Genomic DNA, 22403 nt, shown 5'->3' with positions numbered 1-22403 from the left:
TGCACGCTTCAAGCAGCTGGTGATGTCACCGGCGAATGCGCTCTGAAGGGACGGTATACCCGTGGCCTTCCCTTCAGAGCTCCGTGCCGAGGTCCGCTACTCCCGTGCGCATTAATTTATAATGTGCTATTATGCGATGCATACTAGCAGATTATGCCTTTACCTTGCAGGGTTTTATAAAAAAAAAAAAATCAAAATTGGTGTGGTTTAGTTCTGCTTTAAACATTCCTTGCATTAAGGTATAAAAAGTGTTTAGGCATCGATATTGGCCCCTCACTATACCTTATACTTACCTGAGCCCTTCATTCGATCCAGTGCTGTGCACATCTGCAGCTCTTCTCTCCACTCGCTTCTCGGTTTCACAGGCTTTGCTGAGGCAGCAGGAGCTATTGGCTCCCACTATTGTCAATCAAATCCAGTGGTGAGTCCCACTGTCTGTGTCAAAGGATGCAGCAGCAGGGCTCAGGAGCAAGCCCGTAGGTGTGCCCCCATGGGAAGAGCCTACTTATTGGGGGCACTAGTCCAAGAGGAAGAGCACCAGGGGGAGAGCCAAGAAGAGGCGGCTCGGGGCTGCTCTGTGCAATTCTATTGGACAGAGCAGGTAAGTATATTGCACAAAGCAGGTAAGTATAACATGTTTGTTATTAAAAAGGAAAAAAAAATTCCTTCACAACCACAGACGTTCTAGACAAGAATTTCTTCTTTAGAGACCACTGGCAAAATATAGCTCATTTAATTTCTACTTTCACTATTTTCAACTTTATAGGGGACTCTTGGAATATGCTTCTTATGTATTCAGGGAAATCTACAACACGTCTTTAGATCACCTTATTCAGTCTATAGAATACATAAGAGCAACACTCCTCAGCTACAATTCCCCAGTACAGAAGTCATTCAACATCCATAATGGTAATAAAGCTGTGAACAGCAATGTATATTTATGAAGAGAAATCTCCATATTCTGTTCCAATAATTGGGTGAGAAACTAAGTTAAAGATAATGTATCCTAATATCATTGTTGGCAGTCAGTTTCCCCAGCAGAGTCTTATTTCATCTCTGTGTAGTCATCCATAAAGCACTCCAGAGGCCATCATGAATCAAAATACTAATGCTTTGTGCAAGAGAAGAGAGGAATATGGACCTTTACTGATGTAATGGTTCTTGGAATGGGTTAGTCCTCATAAAAATTGAACATCTGTTTCAGCTAAGACAAGAGATATAGTGAATAGCAATTGTCACCCAAGGAAAGCATCACAGCCACATGAACCCTGTAAAGGTACTGAATGTACAAAAGTTCCTTTTCCAGTCTTGGTATGGTGTACCTAGTTTACCTGTAAACGGTTACATAAATATGTAAATATCAGTAAAACAGCCCTGTATACATTTCATGAGACAGGAAGCCAATATGCCTAAAAAAATACAGCCACTACCTAGCTTTTTAAACATTTCGTTGCCAATATAAAAATATGTTCCCTGGCTCCCTAAAAAGGAGATCCTGGGCTAAGCATACCTGGCTTCTGATTTTTTTTTAGGAATTTTACAAAAGAAAAAAATGTTATGTATATTAATTTTGTTGTATATTAATTATTGTAACAATCAAAACTATTAAAAAAGGAAAGCGTAGTAAAATAATAGCAGAGAGGTAAAATAGTAAGAGGGTTGTGGTGAGTTGAGTGGGGAGTGTAAGTCCCAAAGAGCTTTCATCAGTTGATATAAAAGGTTAATCAACAATCTCCAGTATGCAAGATTACTCTGTAATTAATAAAGGATATCATGGTGATGGCAGAGAGCAGTCGTAAAACAACAGTTGATCTAGCACGTGGGTATCTAAATGGGCAAGACTGCCTTGATCTCAAATGAGAGTTTGGGTAGTTGGGGGGTCTAGTACAGGAGAATGCCGATCTGTCCCAACTGCTTAGGTCCAAGTAAAGTTGAGGTCCAGAATGTGGTGGTTCAGTGAATGTACTATAGGTCTAATTGGTTAACTGGTAGTTGGATATCAAAGTATGTGAGAGCTTTACGTTTCTAGGCAAAGGGTGCAAGTGGCAAGCACATCTGAGGGAAGTATGAGGTTAGGCAAAAATGATTTAGAATAGTTAATTTTAAAATTTGAGAGATGCCGGAACTCATCATGCTGCTAGAAAGTAGGGGATAATGATCTGGGGCGAAGGCTCTATAGTAGCGTACGGTTTGTCCATCAAGGACTGGGCTTTTATCTGGTTTAAGTTCAGAGATTTTGCATGGTATTTGCGCAGTGGTTTTTCAAATGCAATTTTTGGGGAAATTTTAATGAATTTTTAATGCAAAAAAACACAATACATAACCCTTTTTTTTTTTTTTTTTTGTAAAATATAAAACGTAATGGTATGCCGAGTGCATAGATACCAAACAGGTCACGATTTAAAATTGCGCATGCCCATGCAACGGTGACAAATGCTGTAAATGTTACTATCCATAGGCAACGCTTTAAAGCCTTTACAGGTTACCATTCTAGATTTACAGAGGAGGTCTGGTGCTAGATTTACTGCCCATGACTGGCTTTCACCGTGATACTTCACATGTGTGTGACGATCGCTGTTTGTGTGCGTGTGGGACCAACGCACATTTGCCCTTGCACGTGAACACAGGAGGACGGGGGCACTTTACTTTTTTTTAAATTAAATTTAGTTTATTCTTTTTATTTTTACACTATTGCTTTAAAAAAAATTTTGATCACTTTTATTGCGGTCACAAGGAATGTAAACATCCTTGTGACCTCAATAGGCACGTGACAGGTGCCTGGAGGGATCTGGGGTCTATAAGGCCCCAAATCTTTCCTCTGCTCTGTTACTATAGTGGAGAGCCGCTCAAAGCTGATCCCGGATTTGCTAGACCTCCTGACTAGCTGGCCACTCAGGTCTCCCGGCGGGACGGGAGAGCCCAAGCAAGCTGCACTGTTAAAGCAGTACAGTAGCTAGATAGCTGCTAGGATTCCTTTTACAAGAAACCTGACTCCTCTTCTCGGGTCCCCCGCAGGCGCTTCTGGCTCCTCAGGCCAGAGTAACCGAGTACCTGTCACCGGCCCATCAGAGTAACCGAGTACCTGTCACCGGCCCATCAGAGTAACCGAGTACCTGTCACCGGCCCATCAGAGTAACCGAGTACCTGTCACCGGCCCATCAGAGTAACCGAGTACCTGTCACCGGCCCATCAGAGTAACCGAGTACCTGTCACCGGCCCATCAGAGTAACCGAGTACCTGTCACCGGCCCATCAGAGTAACCGAGTACCTGTCACCGGCCCATCAGAGTAACCGAGTACCTGTCACCGGCCCATCAGAGTAACCGAGTACCTGTCACCGGCCCATCAGAGTAACCGAGTACCTGTCACCGGCCCATCAGAGTAACCGAGTACCTGTCACCAGCCCATCAGAGTAACAGAGTACCTGTCACCAGCCCATCAGAGTAACCGAGTACCTGTCACCAGCCCATCAGAGTACCTATCTGCAGCCCATGTCTCATAGAATATACGTTGGGGTGTTTGCTTTCCAAAATGGGGTCATTTTATGGGTAATTCCACTGTCCTGGTGCTCAAGGACCTTCAAAAGGGTGATAGGTAGGAATGAAATGAGATGTGTAATTTATGCTCCTAAAACATGTGGTATCGCCATACTCAGGATGAGTAGCAGAATATATTTTGGGGTTTTGCTATATACATGCTTCGAGAAAGAAGAAAAGAAAGAAGAAAAAAAAAGAAGAAAGAAGAAGAAAGAAGAAGAAAGAAGAAGAAAGAAGAAAGAAGGAAGAAGAAGAAAAAAGAAGAAAGAAGAAGAAGAAAAAAGAAGAAGAAGGTTTTCATTTCCTTTCCAAATTTTCTGAAGACTTGTGTAAAAAAATTAACTGTTCAAAAGACTCATAATGCTTCATAGAATATACGTTGAAGTGTTTGCTTTCCAAAATGGGGTCATTTTTTGGCCAATTCCATTGTCCTGGTGCCCCAGGGCCTGGAAATTAGAGGTGTAAATTATGCTCCTAGAAGGCCTGACCATGCTCCCTGCATGTTGTGACCTCTCTATGTGTAAACGTCCCACATGTGGTATTGCCATACTTGGGAGGAGTAGCAGAATGTATTTTGGGGTATATTAGTCACAATTATTGTCAATTTTGTGAAAAAAACATTTCTTCATTTTCCCAAGAATTGTGGGGAAAAAATTACAACTTTAAAAAAAACACACCATGCCTCTTACTAAATACCATTTGGGGGGTATTTGTATTTTCCTGACATTTCAGGGCCTCAGGAAATGAGATAAGTAAGGCCGTAAGTACATCAGGTGTGATCAATTTTCAATGATTTGCACCATAGCTTGCAGACTCTAACTTTCACACAGACCAAATAATATCCACTAATTTGGGTTATTTTTACCAAAGAGATGTAGCAGTATACATTTTGGCCCAAATTTATGAACAAAAATTATGTGGTGGTGTAGTGGGTAGCACTCTCGCCTAGCAGTAAAAAGGGTCGCTGGTTCGAATCCCAACCACGACGCTACCTGCCTGGAGTTTGCATGTTCTCCCTGTGCCTGCGTGGGTTTCCTCCGGGTACTCCGGTTTCCTCCCACACTCCAAAGACATGCTAGTAGGTTAATTGGCTTCTGTCCAAAATTGGCCCTAGTATATGAATGGGGACCTTGGATTGAGGGTAGGGACTGATGTGAGTGTGGGATGTACAGGGTTAGGGACAATTGTAGACACACACCCACACTCACTCAGGTTGAACTGAATGGACTGGTGTCTTTATTCAACCTTACTAACCACGTTTTGTTTTTCAAAATCTTCGCTCTTTTTTCACTTATGTCACAAAAAATAAAAAAACCCAGTGGTGATTAAATGCCACCAAAAGAAAACTCTATTTGTATGAAAAAAAAATGATAAAAATCTTGTTTGGGTACAGTGTTGCAGGACTGGAGTACATTCAAAGTGTGAGAGCGCTGAAAGCTGAAAATTGGTCTGGGTAGGAAGGGTGTGTAAGTGCCCTGTACTGAAGTGGTTAAGGAACCTACAGCAGCTAGAATGGAGCAACCATTTATTAGCAAACTATTGCTAAGACGAGAGAAGACAAAATCACTAAGATTTAATCAGAGTCAGGGCAAATGAGATCCAGTGGGGTTTTTAAGTAGCCAAAGAAAAAATTGCATTTTTAACAATAAAAGTAATTCAGTCTTTAATTCAGTGTTTATCTCTAAACACAGTTAACTATCATGTATTACTGCACACCACTGCTCTTTGTGCTTGGTTGGTAGTAGGGATGCACCGAAATTTCGGCTGCCGAAACATATCGTCCGAAAATGGCCTTTTCGGCAATTTGCCGAAAGAGGAAAAACAGCCGATAATGGAGACGAAATGGGGCAGGGCTCCGCCCCCGCCCCTGGTGCCGTCTATCACGGGGGCTTCCTATAGTATAGAAGAGAGGAGAGCCGCCGCCGCCTGGTTGATTAGAGCGCCGGGAACATCACAGCTTTCATTTTAATAGCTGTGTGTTCCCCGCAGTGCACCGTCACATACAGCTCCTCCCCCTTGCCCGGGAAACTTTGATAGACAGATCACCCGTCCCAGGATTGGATGGGTGATCTGTCTATCAAAGTTCCCCGGACAAGGGGGAGGGGCTGTATGTGACGGTGCGCTGCTGGGAACACACAGCTATTGAAATGAAAGCTGTGATGTTCCCGGCGCTCTAATCAACCAGGCGGCGGTGGCTCTCCTCTCTCTTCCCCTGCACAGGCTGGCTGCAATGGGGGACCCTGGCTGCCTGCAATGGGGGACCCTGGCTGCCTGCACCTGACGGGCACTGGTGAGGCTGCATTGATCTCCTGTACCACGTCCCCAGTCTCTGACCATCTCCTGTACCACGTCCCCAGTCTCTGACCATCTCCTGTACCACGTCCCCAGTCTCTGACCATCTCCTGTACCACGTCCCCAGTCTCTGACCATCTCCTGTACCACGTCCCCAGTCTCTGACCATCTCCTGTATCACGATCACAGTCTCTGACCATCTCCTGTACCACGACCACAGTCTCTGACCATCTCCTGTACCACGTCCACAGTCTCTGACCATCTCCTGTACCACGTCCACAGTCTCCGACCATCTCCTGTATAAAAATTTTTTTAAAAACAAACAGTCACTTTCGGTATCGGTGCTGTTTCGGTATCGGTTTTCAGGATCAAGGAAGATTTATTTTCGGTATCGGTTTCGGCACCAAGAAACCCATTCGGTGCATCCCTAGTTGGTAGGCATACTAAAGCCCAACAGCTAAGAGTTTTTCTTAAGAGGAATAAGCATCATGGCTGTGTTCATTATTTTTCAGCACCAACTTTAAAGTAGGGGATGGATCAAATGTTTGGAGAATTGACATTAGCATGTGTGTTGATTGCAAAGCAGAGTATAGTACACACCTCCAGCTCCTCAATTGTAGTATTTTCCTCATGGACTTTCAGGTCATTCTGTGTATCTTCTTCTGTCTGTTCTTGGCCAGCTACAATCTCATGGAGATACTGCTGGTCGATCTTATCCAGAGCAGCCTTCAAGTCATTTCGTAAGCCCTAGCAGACAAGATCCATACAAGAGAAACATTTTAGGCATTGGTCAGAAACAAACTTAGTTTTAGAATCTAGTGCTGAATGCAAAGGTGCTAAATACACGGAATTGTCAGATTTAGAAAAGAGGTAATAAAAAAGTGAGAAAACAGCACCCTCTGGCGTTTACAGCACACATGAGATTAGCCAAACTGTCAGTGTGTATAACTCACAGACACTGAGAGGTGCTCCCACATAACTATAGCAATTCCCACCACAAAAATTAGGGAATTTACCAGTAACAAACCTGTCAGGCTGAATTCAGACATACCCCTTCTAACATCCTGATCATCTTTGTTTAATAGGGAGACTGCTGATCATAGTCATTGACGAAAAAAAAAAAAATAAATAAATAAAGGAAGGAAAGCACTAAAACCTGAAGTCATATACTATGCATATATACTATAATTGCTTCATTATTTTAAAAATGCATTTGTTCATGAATAACATTAACCTCAGTTGAGGTTAGTAGTTGCCTCCAACTAATAATTCTGATATGCCCCGCCAGAACTGGGTGGTGCAAAATTGATTTTATAAGCAGATATTATATGCCTGTCAGGATTCCAAAACACACTACCTGCAGTGTATTAGCAGAACATTTCTAATGCTTGGGACAAATGCTGTGCCAAGCATGTCTATGGTCCTGTCACAGAGACTGACAAGAAGCATCTATTCATCTAGGCAAAAAAGACAGAAGGGGGAGGGTTGTCAACTCCTCAATAGCGTCCGGTGTTCTCTAGTGGGCAATGATTGGCCATAAATCAGCCCTGCCCTATCGAGATTAGACCGGTTCCACCGTCTATTTAGGGCGTTTCCAAAAATAAATTAAATATTGGAGACCCCCAAATTTGGTTGTCCTCTGAATTGGAAATATATTTATAGAAACAAATTTGTGAAAATCACACAGCAATTCTTCAAAGAGGACAAGCTGGTGGTAAAGCTATTAGTCATTTATTGATTATCCTTATAGAAAAAATATCCAAACAAATTAATTAGCTTACATGAACATAAATATAATACAAAAAAGTGTATCCCTATATCCAATACATATTAAAAGACCTAATGTCTAAAGGGGACAGCGGTGGCCACCATTCTCAAAATCCACCTTTCATGACCTCACTCTCACATACGCACACACACACAGATCATAATCGATCAACCGATCGAAAGTAATTGCTGGTATTGATGTCATGGAACACTGAAAAAATGCCGGTAATTATGTTTGAATTGTCCACATAATCGATGTATTTGTGTTCAAGGCAGTTGTCTTCAGTGTAGATAAATAAAGAATGTTTATAAACAGTACTGGTGTAGTGTGAAAGTTCCTTATTGATCCCGTTAAGCTAACTTGTTACAGAGACAAATTCAATATTGAGGAATGTGCATATAGCACTTAAAAGTTCGTAGATAAGTGACACATAGTATCAAGTTAAGTGTAGCACTTGTATTGTACTTGTTGAATGTAACGGACTATGTTAGCAGCAATGACGGGACATTATACAGCTCACCGTGTCCTGTAGTTGAAAGATAGTTACAGCCTCCGGTATCTAGACGGGATCATCGTGATCCATAAGTTTCTGTCACAGCCGCTACAGGGGATCCAAGTGTGGTGGATGCGCTGATCAGCTGTTTTCATGAAGTCTTGACCTCAGTGAAGCTGCATGGATATCTTCCGTGATATTGGCTGCAGTAGTCGGTCTCTGGTTTAGCCGACGGACCGGCATTTCATGGGTTTCCGTTTGAAAATCCCTATCATCTGAACAGTTTCTCCTAGTGCGCAGGAACTGTCCAACAGGGATTCTGTGAATGAGCAACTTAGGATGGTGGCTAGTAGCCAAAAGCAAAGTATTGGCTGCCGTCTCTTTTCATCTAGTGAGACAAAACCATAAGCCCTGGTTCACAACACAGTGATTTGCAGCTCAGAATTCATTGCTGCTTGTGACTTTGTTTAAGAAAAGTCTACTCAAGTCGCAACGAAATTGGGAAAAAGTACTAGTAGTAGGAACCTTTTTCAAAGTCGCTGCGACATGAGTCTTGGTATTTTGAACAGTTCCATTACCAGCAAAGCAGTGCGCATCGCTGGCAAATCGCATGACAAATCACACTGGTGCGATTACCTTTTTTTTTTTTACCCCTTTTAATATCATATTTTGATCAAAGAGGGTTTCCATTTTTAAATAAAACTTAACTTTAAAGGAAACCTGTAGTACGAAAATATAGAGGCGGACATTCCTGACTACTTTTTCTGAAAATGCCAGTTGTGAAGTTGTTCCAACAATTCCTTTACTTTCTAGGGCTTTAAAATGGTATATGCTGGCTGATCGGGAAATCTGATTAAAGTCAGAGCACTGAATACAAGGATAACCAGATGACTAGTATTGTTAGAGGTAGGTCAGCAATGGCAGCTCCTGCATTTTTCTCATCTACAGTTTACTTAAAAGTCAAACATGTTCCTAAAAACTAATGGACAATTTGGTGAATAGAGAGAACATGGGAATTTTGATTGGACATCCTTATTTTACATCTCAGTCTTGCTCTTATTCATTTATCTTATCTTTATCAATTGTCTTGACGTTAAAGATCTAATTTCTGAAAAGTTTTAGTTCTCCTAAAAAGCAAATACAAAAATGTCTGTGCTCTCCCTAAAAGCACCTTAACCAAAGCTGGTGTACAAATAGCTGAATATTAAAAAAAATATATATTAAAATAGTTAAAAACTATTAATTCAGACCATAATGCATAAACTCAAAAAGGAGTCCATTAAAGTTGTTGTAAACCCTTATACAGTGAGGGAAAAGAGTATTTGATCCCCTGCTGATTTTGTACGTTTGCCCATTGACAAAGAAATGATCAGTCTATAATTTTAGAGAGTTAGAAACTGATTTGCATTTTAATGAATGAAATAAGTATTTGATCCCCTATCAATCAGCAAGGTGTCTTCTATACAGGTAACAAGCTGAGATTAGGAGTGCTCTCTTAAAGGGAGTGCTCCTAATCTCAGCTTGTTACCTGTATAAAAGACACCTGTACACAGAAGCATTTAATCAGATTCCAATCTCTCCACCATGGCCAAGACCAAAGAGCTGTCCAAGGATGTCAGGGACAAGATTGTAGATCTACACATGGCTGGAATGGGCTACAAGACCAATCGCCAAGCAACTGGGTGAGAGGGTGACAACAGTTGGTGCGATTATTCACAAATGGAAGAAACGCAAAATAACTGTCAATGTCTCTCAGTCTGGGGCTTCATTCAAGATCTCACCTCATGGAGTTTCAATGATCATGAGAATGGTAAGGAATCAGCCCAGAACTACATGGGAGAACCTTGTCAATGATCTCAAGGCAGCTGGGACCAGAGTCACCAAGAAAACAATTGGTAACACACTACGTCGTGAAGGACTGAAATCCTACAGTGCCCACAAGGTCCCCCTGCTCAAGAAAGCACATGTACAGGCCCGTCTGAAGCTTGCTAATGAACATCTGAATGATTCAGAGGAGACCTGGGTGAAAGTGTTGTGGTCAGATGAGACCAAAATCAAGCTCTTTGGCATCAACTCAACTCGCCATGTTTGGAGGAGGAGGCAGAATGCTGCGTATGACCCCCAAGAACACCATCATCACTGTCAAACATGGAGGTGGAAACATTCTGCTTTGGGGGTGTTTTTCTGCTAAGGGGACAGGACAACTTCAAAAGGAACGATGGACGGGGCCAGGTACCGTCAAATCTTGAGAACCTCCTTCCCTCAGCCAGGGCATTGAAAATGGGTTCTTTGATGGGTATTTCAGCATGACAATGACCCAAACCACATGGCCAAGGTAACAAAGGAGTGGCTCAAGAAGATGCACATTAAGGTGGCCTAACCAGCCTCCAGACCTTAATCTCATAGAAAATATGTGGAGGGAGCTGAAGGTTCGAGTTACCAAACATCAGTCTCGAAACCTTAATGACTTGGAGAGGATCTGCAAAGAGGAGTGGGACGAAATCCCTCCTGAGATGTGTGCAAAACCGGTGGCCAACTACAAGAAACGTCTTACCTCTGACTGCCAAGAAGAGTTTTGCCACCAAGTACTAACTCATGTACTAACTCATGTTTTGCAAAGGGGTCAAATATTTATTTCCCTCATTAAAATGCAAATCAAATTTATAACTTTTTTGAAATGCGTTTTTCTGGATATTTTTGTTGTTGTTCTTAGGTTACAATAAACCTACCATTAAAATTATAGACTGATAACTTGTCAGTGGGCAAACATACAAAATCAGCAGGGGATCAAATACTTTTTTGCCTCACTGTATATACCCAGTGAAGTGACTCGCCTCAGGTGATACACAGATGAAACAAATCCTCCCACATAGGTCATACCTGTTTACATGCATTCTTTTCTTCGCTACATCCATTAATCAAGTCCAGAATTTATAAAGATTGTCTGAGCTTGGTCAGAAAGTGGGCGGAGAGTTGAAGTTAATCTGGAGAGCTCAGTAAGGACAGCTCTGAAAGTTGATTGGACAGCAGAGACCTCCCCCAACTTCACACAGCACACAGAAACAGAACTGAGGCCATCACTCAAGGCTGTGTGCTGGAGCTCCCACCCATCACCTTTTTTCTCTTGGTGTCTGGAAGCCTTGTCAGAAGTGATTCATGCTGATAGCAGAGGAACAAAGCAGCAGACAGAAATGACAGTTAAAGCGGTGTTCCACCCAAAAGTGAAAGCTCCACTTATCTGCCTGCCCCCCTTCTCTGGTGCCTCCCCCCCTTCTCCGTCCCCCTCCTCCTTCCACCGTCAGGCCAGTTTGAAAGCACAGAACGCTCCGCGCATGCAAAGTAGGGAAATGGCTGTGAAGCCGAAAGGCTTTACTGCCAGTTTCCCTAATCTCGAATGGCAGCACCCGAGAGCCGATCGGAAAATCATCTGGTAAGGTAAGTGTCCTAATAGTAAAAGTCCGCAGCTACAGTATTTGTAGCTGCTGAATGTTAATATTTGGGCAGGGGGGGCAAAACTCCTCTTTAAGTGCTCTGGGTTGAGACAAGTACACACTACAGAGGGATATGCTTTGTTCATTATTCACATCTGAGGTTTACCACTTTAAAATCAACACATCAATGCATTAAAAAAAAAAAAAAAAACAAAAAAACACACCACAGTACCTTGTTCACTTCTGGAGCAAGAATCTCTATCTTCCTCAAGCGCTGGAAGCTATCATAATCAGTTTCCCCATAAAGTCGAATTGGTTCACCTCTTTCTCGCAGTCTACGTATCACCTAGAATGGGAAAACATATTACAAGTGAGCTTCACTTATAAAATCCTGACAATAGCTAGACACAAAGGCTGAAGGAACACATGGCATGGACTTTTATCCCCGTAAATGATATATACTATTTAAAACACTTCAAGACACAGGTGCACCAGCCTGAGATAAAACTGATCACAATACAGATGGTGAGTTGCTCAACACATAGAATAATGATGAGCATTTACAAATAGCAAAAGGTTTAAAAGTCAGCAGGCAAGAATGGTGAAAAATAAATCTGATTAGCGGTTGTGTATTACCACACTATTATTTATTGCATAAAGGCCCTATGTTATAGATTGTAGTGCCCAAAAGATAAGACAAAATACAACTCTGAGAACTGATTATGGTTATTTTCAAAAGGATTCAATCTTCATTTCCAAACATTCCTGGGGAAAAAAAATAAAATAAAACTTCAACTGTAGCTGTAGCCTGCATTTCCAGAAAAACTACATCTATACAAATGAGTAAACTTGTACGTCATGATACATTTTTAAAAGACTATGTCCTGACACACTTGTATTATCTTTATCAGTCAGAAAAGCCCCTCTTCAATTTATTTCACACTGTCACTAGGATCTGACTTTAACCACAAAGATTGTTCTGGTACTTCTTGTTTACAAGTTTAAATTCGTATATTTTGCTAGAAAATTATTTCTACCCCCCAAACATTATACATTTTTTTTTGAGTAGAGACCCTAGGGAATAAAATGGCGATCGTTTAAATTTTTTTGTGCGTTACAGTATTTGTGCAGCGGTTTTGCTAACGGAATTTTTTTGGAAAAAGTACACTTTAAAGCGGAGTTCCGCTTAAAAAAAAAAAAAATAGAAGTCAGCAACTACAAATACTGCAGCTGCTGACTTTTAATAATTGGACACTCTCCCGTCCCAGGGTCCAGCGATGCGGGGTATCGAAGCCCCGCTCGTCTCCCCCTCCGCTCGGCGGTGCCGGCACTGTAACTGTGGGCGCCCGGCTGTGGCTTCACAGCCAGGCACCCACTGCGCATGCGCGAGCGGCGTGCCGTGATTGGCCGTGCAATCACCTGGGACCTGTGATGTGTCCCAGATGATTGACAAGAGGGAGGGGGCAGAGCTGATCTCCCTTCCTGCGCCAAGGGAAGTGACGTCAAGAGCCCAGGCGCTGAAGGAGGCAGACTACGAGGGATCCCCTAGCAACAGGCATTTAGAGGTGAGTGAAAAAAAAATTTCCTCCAAATTTTTTTTTTTTTTTTAATGCACATAAATGAATTTTTTTTTTTTTTGGGGTGGAACTCCACTTTAATGAATTAAAAAAAAAACCTTAGTTAGACTTACCGGTGACGGTATTTCTACGAGCCTTTCAGGACAGCACCTTGGAGAGAGCGCAGCTCCACCTCTTAGACAGGAAACACTGCGTGACAACGCCCCTTTAAAAAGCAGCTGCTTCCACCATGCCGTCAGTTGTTACCGAGAAATCCTCCGACATGCTGGAAAATATAATCAGACAATTACCAGGTCCTATAATTATACTTTACATATGATAACCAAGGGAGGGAAGTAGGCTGCTGTCCTGAAAGGCTCGTAGAAATACCGTCACCGGTAAGTCTAACTAAGGTTTTCTCCCTTCGCCTTTCAGGACAGCACCTTGGAGAGGATAACCGAGAAACTTACTTCAGGGTGGGACTACTGCCTGCAAAACCTTGCTACCAAAATGATTGGTCCAAGGCTGATAGTAGATCCAAGCGGTAGTGCCTTATGAAGGTCGAAAAACTGGACCATGTGGCAGCCTTGCAGATTTGCTCAGGAGATGCCCGGCCCTTTCTGCCCATGATGCCGCCACTGCTCGAGTAGAATGAGGTAATACCCCTTCCGGAGGTTTCAGACCCAAAGATTTGTAAGCCTCTTTAATGGCCTGCTTTAACCATCTTCAGAGGGTGCTCTTGGAAGCTTTATCTCCTTTGTGAGTACCTTCCATTAAAACAAAGAGTGAAGATGACTTTGATTTCCTTTGTTCTTTCCAGATATTTAAGCAGACACCTCCTGACATCAAGGGTATGGAAAGCTTCTTCTCCTGCTCCCGAAGGTAAAGGACAAAAAGTAGGGAGAATGATTTCCTGTGTACGGTGAAAAACTGAAGCCACCTTTGGTAGAAAAGCTGGATCCGTCCTTAAGACTACCCTATCCTGTAGACATCTCATAAAAGGGCTCCTTAATTGAAAGGGCTTGTAACTCACTAATTCTACGTGCGGAAGTTACTGCTACCAGTAAAATAGTCTTTAACGTCAAGAAACTTAATGATGCTTCTTCTATGGGTTCAAACGGTGCCTTAGTTAGTCCCTGAAGAACTAAAGATAAATCCCATTTGGGAAAACTAACAACAGGTCTAGGCCTTACTTTTGCCATTGCCCTAAAAAATCTGATTATTAAAAGTTTCCCCTGACAGGGTTCTTTCCAAAAAAACTGATAAAGCAGCTACCTGCGTCTTGAGCATACTTGCTGCTAACCCCTTCTCCAATCCCTCTTGAAGAAATTCCAAAACTGAAAACGTGGTACGAAAATCAGTTTTTACTGGAACACCAAGAATTATAGATCTTCCAGACTTTAAAGTAAATGTCTCTCGTCACTTTTTTTTCTACTTGCAAGAAGGGTAGAAATAAGCTTCTCTGATAAACCCTTCTGTCTTAAGATTTGTTCTTCAGAAACCAAGCTGTTAGTTTGAGGTAAGCTGGATCTGGATGGAGAATTTGGCCCTGACTCAACAGGTCTGTCCTGATTGGTAATCTGCAAGCAGGTTTCACTGAGAGGTTCATCAAGGTTGAAAACCAGGGTCTTTTTGGCCAATAAGGAGCTATTAATATTAGCTCCGTGGACTCCAATCTGAATTTGGCTAACACCCTTGGTATCAGTTGAAACGGGGGAAAAGCATAGGACAGATGGAAGTCCCACTTGTGTGCTAACGCATCTACTCCGAGAGCTTGATCCTGTCTCTGAAGAGAGAAGAAGACTGGTATTTTTGCATTTTCTTGTTTTGCAAAGTGGTCCACTTGGGGATAACCCCAACTCTTGGAAATTGTTTCGAATAATTCCTGATTGAGAGACCACTCTGCTTCCCTTATTTCTTTCCTGCTGAGGAGATTTGCTAAGGTGTTTTCCGTCCCCTTCAGATGGACTGCTGATAGAGAGGCCACATTGTTCTCTGCCCATCTTAGGATCTGATGCCCTAGACCCATTAGGGTTTTGCTTTTTGTGCCCCCTTGCTTTGTTAAATATAATACTGTCATCATATTGTCTGACAATATTTGGACATGTTGATTCACTAGAAATTCCCAGAGGGAGAGGAGGCTTAAGTGAACAACCTTTAACTCTCTCCAATTTGAAGATCTTCTCGCTTCTGGTTTGGTCCAAACTCCCTGAATCATTTTTTCTTCCAGATGAGCTCCCCATCCCCATGCGCTGGCATCTGTAGTCAGCCTTCTGGTTACCGGAAAGACCCAAGGAAGCCCTTTTGAAATGTATCCTAGGTTCCTCCACCACCAGAGTGATCTTTTTGCTCTTGCCCCCATGTTGAATTTCTTCTCCAGAGGTTCCTGGTATGAACAATTCATCAGAATATCCGATTGCAGAGGACGGGCATGCAACCTGGCCCACTGTACCGAAGGAATTGCTGCTGTCAACAGTCCCAGAGCGGACATGGCTTGTCTTACAGAGATCTCTGCGTTGGATGGAAGTGTTTTCAGGGTCAACTGCATCTTCTCTATTTTCTCCTGGGGTAGAAAAATTCTCTGTTCTATCGAGTCTATTTCGTACCCCAGAAACCTTACCCTTTGAGATGGAATTAAGTTTGACTTCTGAAGACTGAGAAGCCATCCCAAACCTCTTAGATGTGTTTGAACTGTCTGTAGGTTGACCTCTACTTGACCCTTTGAGTCTGCAAACAGTAGCAGGTTGTCCAAATAGGGTACTATTGAAATCCCCTTCAGTCTCAGGGGCTCCAAAGATTCCGCCATCACTTTTGTGAATACCCTGGGAGAAGAGGAAAGACTGAAAGGCAGAGCCCGAAAATGCAGGTGCCAAATCCCCCCCCCCCCCAGATTGACTGCAAGACGCAGGAACCTTTGCGATGGGGGCGCTATTGGTATATGGAGATAGGCATCTCTCAAATCGATGGAAGCCATATGACATTTGGGGGTTAGCAAGTTCCTCACTGAGAAAATTGTATCCATCCTGAATTTTTTGTATTTTATGGATCGATTTAGAACCTTCAAATTGAGAATCAGGCGGAACTTTCCTGATGGCTTTTTTAGCAGAAAAATGTGGGAGTAAAACCCCTTCCCCTCTTGATCTTTCAGAACCTGGGAAATGACCTTCTGTTGCATCAGTTCCTGTAACAGAGACTTCATGGCCAGAGCCTTTTCCCGATCCTTTGGCAGGTTTGTGATGTAAAACCGATTTGGGGGGCTTTGTGAGAATTCCAATTGATAACCCTTTTTGATTAATCCCAGGACAAAAGGACTCTTTGTTGTTTTTTCCCAAATTGGTAAGTCGTCCTGTAGTCTCCCCCCTACTAGATGGTCATTGTTTTTTAGGGGTTTGTTCTGGGGTTCTAAAGAGTACCCCACCTCTACCTCTTCCTCTATGAGAAGACCAGGGTCTCTTCTGTGTGTGGTCCTTTTCCTTATCGGCTTGTCGAAAAGGACGAAAATTTTTCCTCTGCTGTACCGTTTTCTTCTTCTGTGGGAAAGCTTTCTTATCTGCTGTCCTGTCAAGGACAGTCTCCAGTTCTGGCCCAAACATCAGGTCTCCTGAAAAAGGGAATTCCGCACAGTTTTACTTTAGAAGCTAAATCCCCAGTCCAGGTCTTTAACCAGAGTGCTCTTCTTGCTGAGTTAACAAGCGCAGAGGACCTGATAGATTCTGCAGAGGCATCTGCCATATATTTTACTGCCTTAAGCAGGGTAGGGAAGGACTCCAATAAGTCTTTTCTGGAGGTACCTGCAACAACATGATTTTTAATTGATCTAACCAACACTCCAGATTCCTAGCCACAACTGTAGCCGCCATTGCTGGTTTAAGATTAGCTAGAGATGAGTCTCAGGCTTTCTTCAGTAGCCCATCTGCCCTCTTATCCATAGCATCTTTGAGAATACCCATGTCCTCAAAAGCTAAGTCAGTTTTTCTAGATACTTGAGAAAAAGCAGCGTCTATCTTTGGTTTTTTATTCCACAACAGTTCCTCATTCTCCTCAAAAGGAAACCTCCTTTTGAGGGCTTTAGAAAAAAACTGTCCTCTCTCTGGATCCTTCCATTCCTTTTTGATAGTGTCTGTTAACACTTTATGCACAGGGAACACCCTGTGTTTAATTTCCTCCAGCCCCAGATACATCTTGTCATGCATGAACAGCTGAACTTTTTCTTCCTGGATCTCCAGGGTAGTATAAATTGCCTTGAGTAATTCATCCACCTCCTCAAGTGAAAGCTTATATCTAGATGATCTTAACTCTTCTTCCACCTCCTCCTCCTCTGAATCAATGGTTGAGGGTGGAATGCTTTCCCTTTCCTCCTCCGACTCACTTTCCACCTGTCTGGAAGTGGACTGAGGGAAACTGGAGTGAGAACTCTGTTCTTGGCTGGAACTCTGGCCGCGCTTTACAACTGAACGCACTGTCCCTAGGGCCTCTGCTAATTCCTTCCTCACAGAAGATAATAGCTCTTTGCACTCGTGAGGATTCTTCTTTTACTAAATCCACAATGCAGGATTTGCACAGTGGTTTGGGCCAAGAGTGATTTGGCAGTAGCTTTCTGAAACAGAGAAACAAGAAAAAAGCCAGGTCCTTTAGAATTAAGGCTTCAGAGAAAAGTAGTACCTCCAGCCAACAACCTAAGTGCCCAGAGTCTCACTCCTTTGCTGAACTGCTAATGGAACTGTTACCCTATAGCAGACAGCAGCAGGTTTTGAAATAACCACATAAAAGATAAAACACCCAGTGATATAAAAGGAAAGAGGTGTCACCGCACCTCTCCAACCTGGGCCTGGCCGGGAACCTGGGCACCTGCATCCGCCATTGCTGCTGACGGTTCCACTGTCTCCATAGTGCAATCCGCAGCTGCTGCACTGTGTACTAAGCTCCATGTGCCAAACAAAAGGAAGTCCCGGCCAGAGGACCCGCCCCTTCCTCCTGCGTTCCAGCAGCAGGAACCAATCGCTGCTACGCCCCGCCGGAAGTCTCCGCCCACCGGAACTGGCGTCATCCGCTGTCCGGGATTCGGCGCCGCCATACAGAGGCCTGGCATGGACGCTCTTACTGAGCACAACCGCGGCCCCCCGAACACTCCGGGTGGAAAACTTCCGGCAGACCATTACTCCTGTGAGCCGGAGAAGGAAGGGACACCGGAGCACCCCCCTCACGTGCGGGAGGGAGCTGGGCTGGTCTGAGTACCCAAACGTGGAGGTCCTGCCAAAACCCTCTCCTTGGAGAGATCGCAGCCCCTCTGGTTCCCAAAGCAGTGCTTCCACCATGGCGGAAGAAACACTAAAACTGACAGCATGGTGGAAGCAGCTGCTTTTTAAAGGGGCGTTGTCACGCAGTGTTTCCTGTCTAAGAGGTGGGAGCTGCGCTCTCTCCAAGGTGTTGTCCTGAAAGGCGAAGGGAGAAAAAAAAAAAAAAAAAAAACACAATATTTATCCCAATTTTGTAAAATGTGAAAGATGATGTTACGTCAAGTACCCAACATAATACATGCCATACTTTAAAATTGCGCACGCTCGTGGAATGGCAACATACTACTGTACTTAAAAATCTCCATAGGCGATTCTTTAAACACCTTTACAGGTTACCCGTTTAGAGTTACAGAGGTGGTCTAGTGCTAGAATTATTACTCTTGCTCTAACATTTATGGCGATACCTCACCTGTGGTGCGAATACAGTTTACATATGTTTGCTTCCACACACAGGGGTGGGGGCGCATATAATTTTTTATTTTTACACTGTCCCTTTATTTTTTTTTTAAACTTTTACTCCTATTACAAGGAATGTAAACATCCCTTGTAATATAAATAAGGATGACAGGTTCTCTTTATTAAGAGATCTGGGGTCAAAAAGACCCCAAATCTCTCCTTTACCCTTAAAAGCAAAAGATCAAAAAGAAAAAAAGAAAAAACTTGTTTACCTCCAGCCTGGACCGGAAGCGACGTCGCTCCAGTTCTCCAAGGCCATAGAGGCGATCAAAGCAGATCTACTCTTTGATTGCCTGGGTGGCCAGCTGGCCACGTCCTTTCCCACTGCTTATGAAAGCATTCCAGCAGGTCATGAGTCGCTCGGATTGCTTTCATGAGCAGAACTATTCCCTCCTATACTTTTCAGCCAAAGGAAGATCCCATCTTGGTCTCTGTTTGATCTGTAACTGCCATGATGATGCACATCTGATCAGTTCTGACACCAGCCTTTTGATGATTTTGCAGTTTGGTTGACTTGACAGAACAAGCAAATCTGACTTACTTTGACCAACTTTTTTCGAAACCGTTAAATTGATGAGTTTAGTTCCACTTTCATTAAACTACTTCAGAGTCCAGGAAAAAGGCACTCATTGGACAGGGGGGTGGCAAACTTAGCAATGAAGTCTGGAAGACTCCAATATAGTGAGAGGGGCATACAAGAGACTTGTCAAGCTACAGAAATAGCAGGTATCTTCAGGTGTCTGCAGGTAAAATAGATTATAAGTTCACTGGAGGGTACATTCACACATGTAATATGATGCGTTATATCACATGTGGGAGTACCCCTGCAGGGGAAAAAAAAAACCACTAGTAATGTTCAGATACCTGTGCTGCATTGCAGTGCGTTTTCAAAAAATGAATGCCGATATTTTTCTTTTCTCCCCTTACACACCACCCTTGTATTGTTTTATCTATAGTCTGCGTATCCTTTTTAGGTTTACCCCCCTTTAATTAGTTTCTTTTTATTTGGGGTTTTTTTTTGTTTGTTTTTTTTTAAACCTACATTATACCCATTTTATATTTCATTCTATACATATACCTTGTACTTGTTTAAATTTTGTATTGTATGTTTATTTCTTTTTTTTTTTTTTATCTTATTTTGTCTATTCAAAAATTATTAAAATTTATTGTAAAAAACAAAAACTTGTTCATGCAGGTTTTCTGATACAATGATGTGCGCTGAAGGGCCCACTAAAATTAATGGACACACATTAACAAATAAAAATGGACATTAAATTGCATAACACCACCCTTGCATCCGTGTGAATAAGGTGTTAATGTGACCCTGTCAGCACAAAATCACTACTGCAAGAGAAGACTGCATAAACTTGCCTGTTTGGCAGCCCGTTTCTTGAGAAGCTGCCACTTGACTGCTCGCCATCCTCTGCAAATATTCTTCTAAGCTCACCATTCTCTACACTTCTAAGCCTGGATTCGCAGAACACCGCATGTGTTTCGCACAGGAGTTGCACTGGATTCCTGTGCACATCACATGTGATGTCTGTGCAGTGCGATTTGAGAATACATTTTGTCTGGCTCGAATCACATCCACACCGAAATGTTGCAGGACCCTTTTTTTCCCGCACCTGAATAGCATCGCATGAGTGTTCACACCCATGTGATGCCAGTCTGACAATCTCACTGTTATTTGTGATTTGTTTCGGGGTGGACACTGAGATTGCGATGTAGTGTGAAGCGGGGAAACAGCGAATCTTGTGCTTTCCCGCATTGCATCAGTGTGAACCAGGGCTAATTGTGTGAATAACCTGCTTCCCCATCACTCACTGGCTTTCAACACCAGCTCATACATCACTACACACACAAATCGATAAAAAGGAACCTCAGCAAGTGGCAGAGGGAACAGGTAGGCAATCCATTTAGCAAGGCAAATACTTGCAGAGCAGTGAGCAGTTAAGCCACAGCTTTTCAGGAAAGGGGTTTCTGGAAAGGTAAGTATATGTGGTCTTTGCAGGTATGTTTTACATACAAGTGGCCCTGTTCTGACAGGTCATTTTAAGCTGCTCTATAAAAACAGCCACTTCTGATGTGTTTACATAATTTAATCATTTTTCTAGCAATTTTTTTGAAAGCTCACCATAAAAAGGGAGGTATGTTTTAGTTTGCAATGTGCATATAGTGGAAATGATGGGGCTAAGTAAGAATGCCAAGCACTGGCCAATTTACAGGGGAGTAGTAGGTGGGTGTTACTATTTTACAATCTACAATCCACAAACTGTGGACTAAACTTGTCATATTACGTGTACCATGTTCCCTTTACATTACATTTAAAGTGGTTCTAAAGGTTGAGGTTTTTTACTAGTTTTGGTGAAGGTGGAATGGGGGGGGGGGGGGGGGCAATGCATTTTGCTATGAGGGCCCCTGCCGGTGGGGGGGGGGGATTAGTGCCAGCAGGGGACCCCAGTAGAGGAGGATCATAGCTGCTCGAAGCGAAACCATTGCAAAGAGCAGCTAAGTATGACATGTTTGTTATTAAAAAAAGAAAAGCTGAACCTTTATAAAAAGCTTTAACTACTAATAAGACAGAATGTTATCGATGTGAATTAACGTGATCCTTTATCTTCACTCTGACTTTGTAAATGTGGCTTTTGCTGAACCAAGCCACCACAGAAAAAAAACCAACAATGCACAGGGTTAGCTGGGCGTTCAGGCACGTTAAAAGCTTCTTTGTCAAGAATAACGAAAACTGAAATGCAGCCAAGACCAATAACTAAGATTTACCTTCACATTTCACAATATACCAGTCCACAGTAACAAGGTAAATAAGCAAAAAAGCAACCTGCCTGCACATACATAATATGTACAGTAAGCAGTATGTCCACATATCGTTTGGCAATTTCATAGTCTCAAAGCATATGTCCAAGCATAAAAAAAACAAAAAAAAAAAAAGGAAAAGAAAAGAAAAAAAACATGTACATTGCCCCAAGTTTTATACCAGATAGCTGCCATAACCACGGTATCCTCAAAGTATCGACGTATAACGGCGGCGGCTGGTCTGTAAGTGGTTAAATGTTTTATTTATTACAGGTACTTCTTTAGAGCCATCAATTTACATATATATGCACAATAGTCCCTGCCATCAAGGAGCTTACAATCTAAGGTCCCTAACTCACATTCATACATACAGATACTAGGGCTGATTTAGACAGGATCCAATTAACCTACCAACATGTCTTTGGGTACTCCAGTTTCCTCCCACACTCCAGAGGAAACCCACGCAGGCTCATGGAGAACATGCAAACTCCAGGCAGGTGGTGCCCTGGTTGGGATTTGAACAGACGACCCTAGTGCTGCCAGGTGTATGTGCTAACCACTTAGCCTTTACCGTCGTAACATTCTTATCCACTTGCTGACCAGCTCACGCCGATATACGCTGGCAGAAGGACACATACAGGCATATTAACATACCTGTATGTTGCCCTTTAAGAAGCGGTTTGCGGGCACGCCCGCCCGCCGTGAGCTCCCCGAGTGTGATCGCGGGTCCCTCGGATTTGATGTTCACGGGGATACCCACAATT

General features: G+C 42.8%; 1 protein-coding gene across 2 annotated transcripts in view; it reads right to left on the bottom strand.

The window, feature by feature from the left end:
* The window catches only part of PRPF18 (pre-mRNA processing factor 18), a 91253-nt gene that overhangs the window by 42632 nt on the left and 26218 nt on the right, over window positions 1-22403 (bottom strand). For both annotated transcript variants that reach the window (XM_073619517.1, XM_073619518.1), the window contains 2 exons: window positions 11752-11865; window positions 6428-6574 (listed from right to left, as the gene is read on the bottom strand). In XM_073619517.1, the coding sequence (XP_073475618.1) occupies window positions 6428-6574; window positions 11752-11865 (261 nt within the window). The remainder of the gene's footprint in view (window positions 1-6427; window positions 6575-11751; window positions 11866-22403) is intronic.

The sequence above is a fragment of the Aquarana catesbeiana genome, linkage group LG03 (assembly GCF_042186555.1).
Source record: "Aquarana catesbeiana isolate 2022-GZ linkage group LG03, ASM4218655v1, whole genome shotgun sequence".
In the NCBI taxonomy this organism is placed as follows: Eukaryota; Metazoa; Chordata; class Amphibia; order Anura; family Ranidae; genus Aquarana; species Aquarana catesbeiana.
Note: the sequence above shows the minus strand (reverse complement) of the source record. Positions and strands in the feature narration are given on the sequence as shown.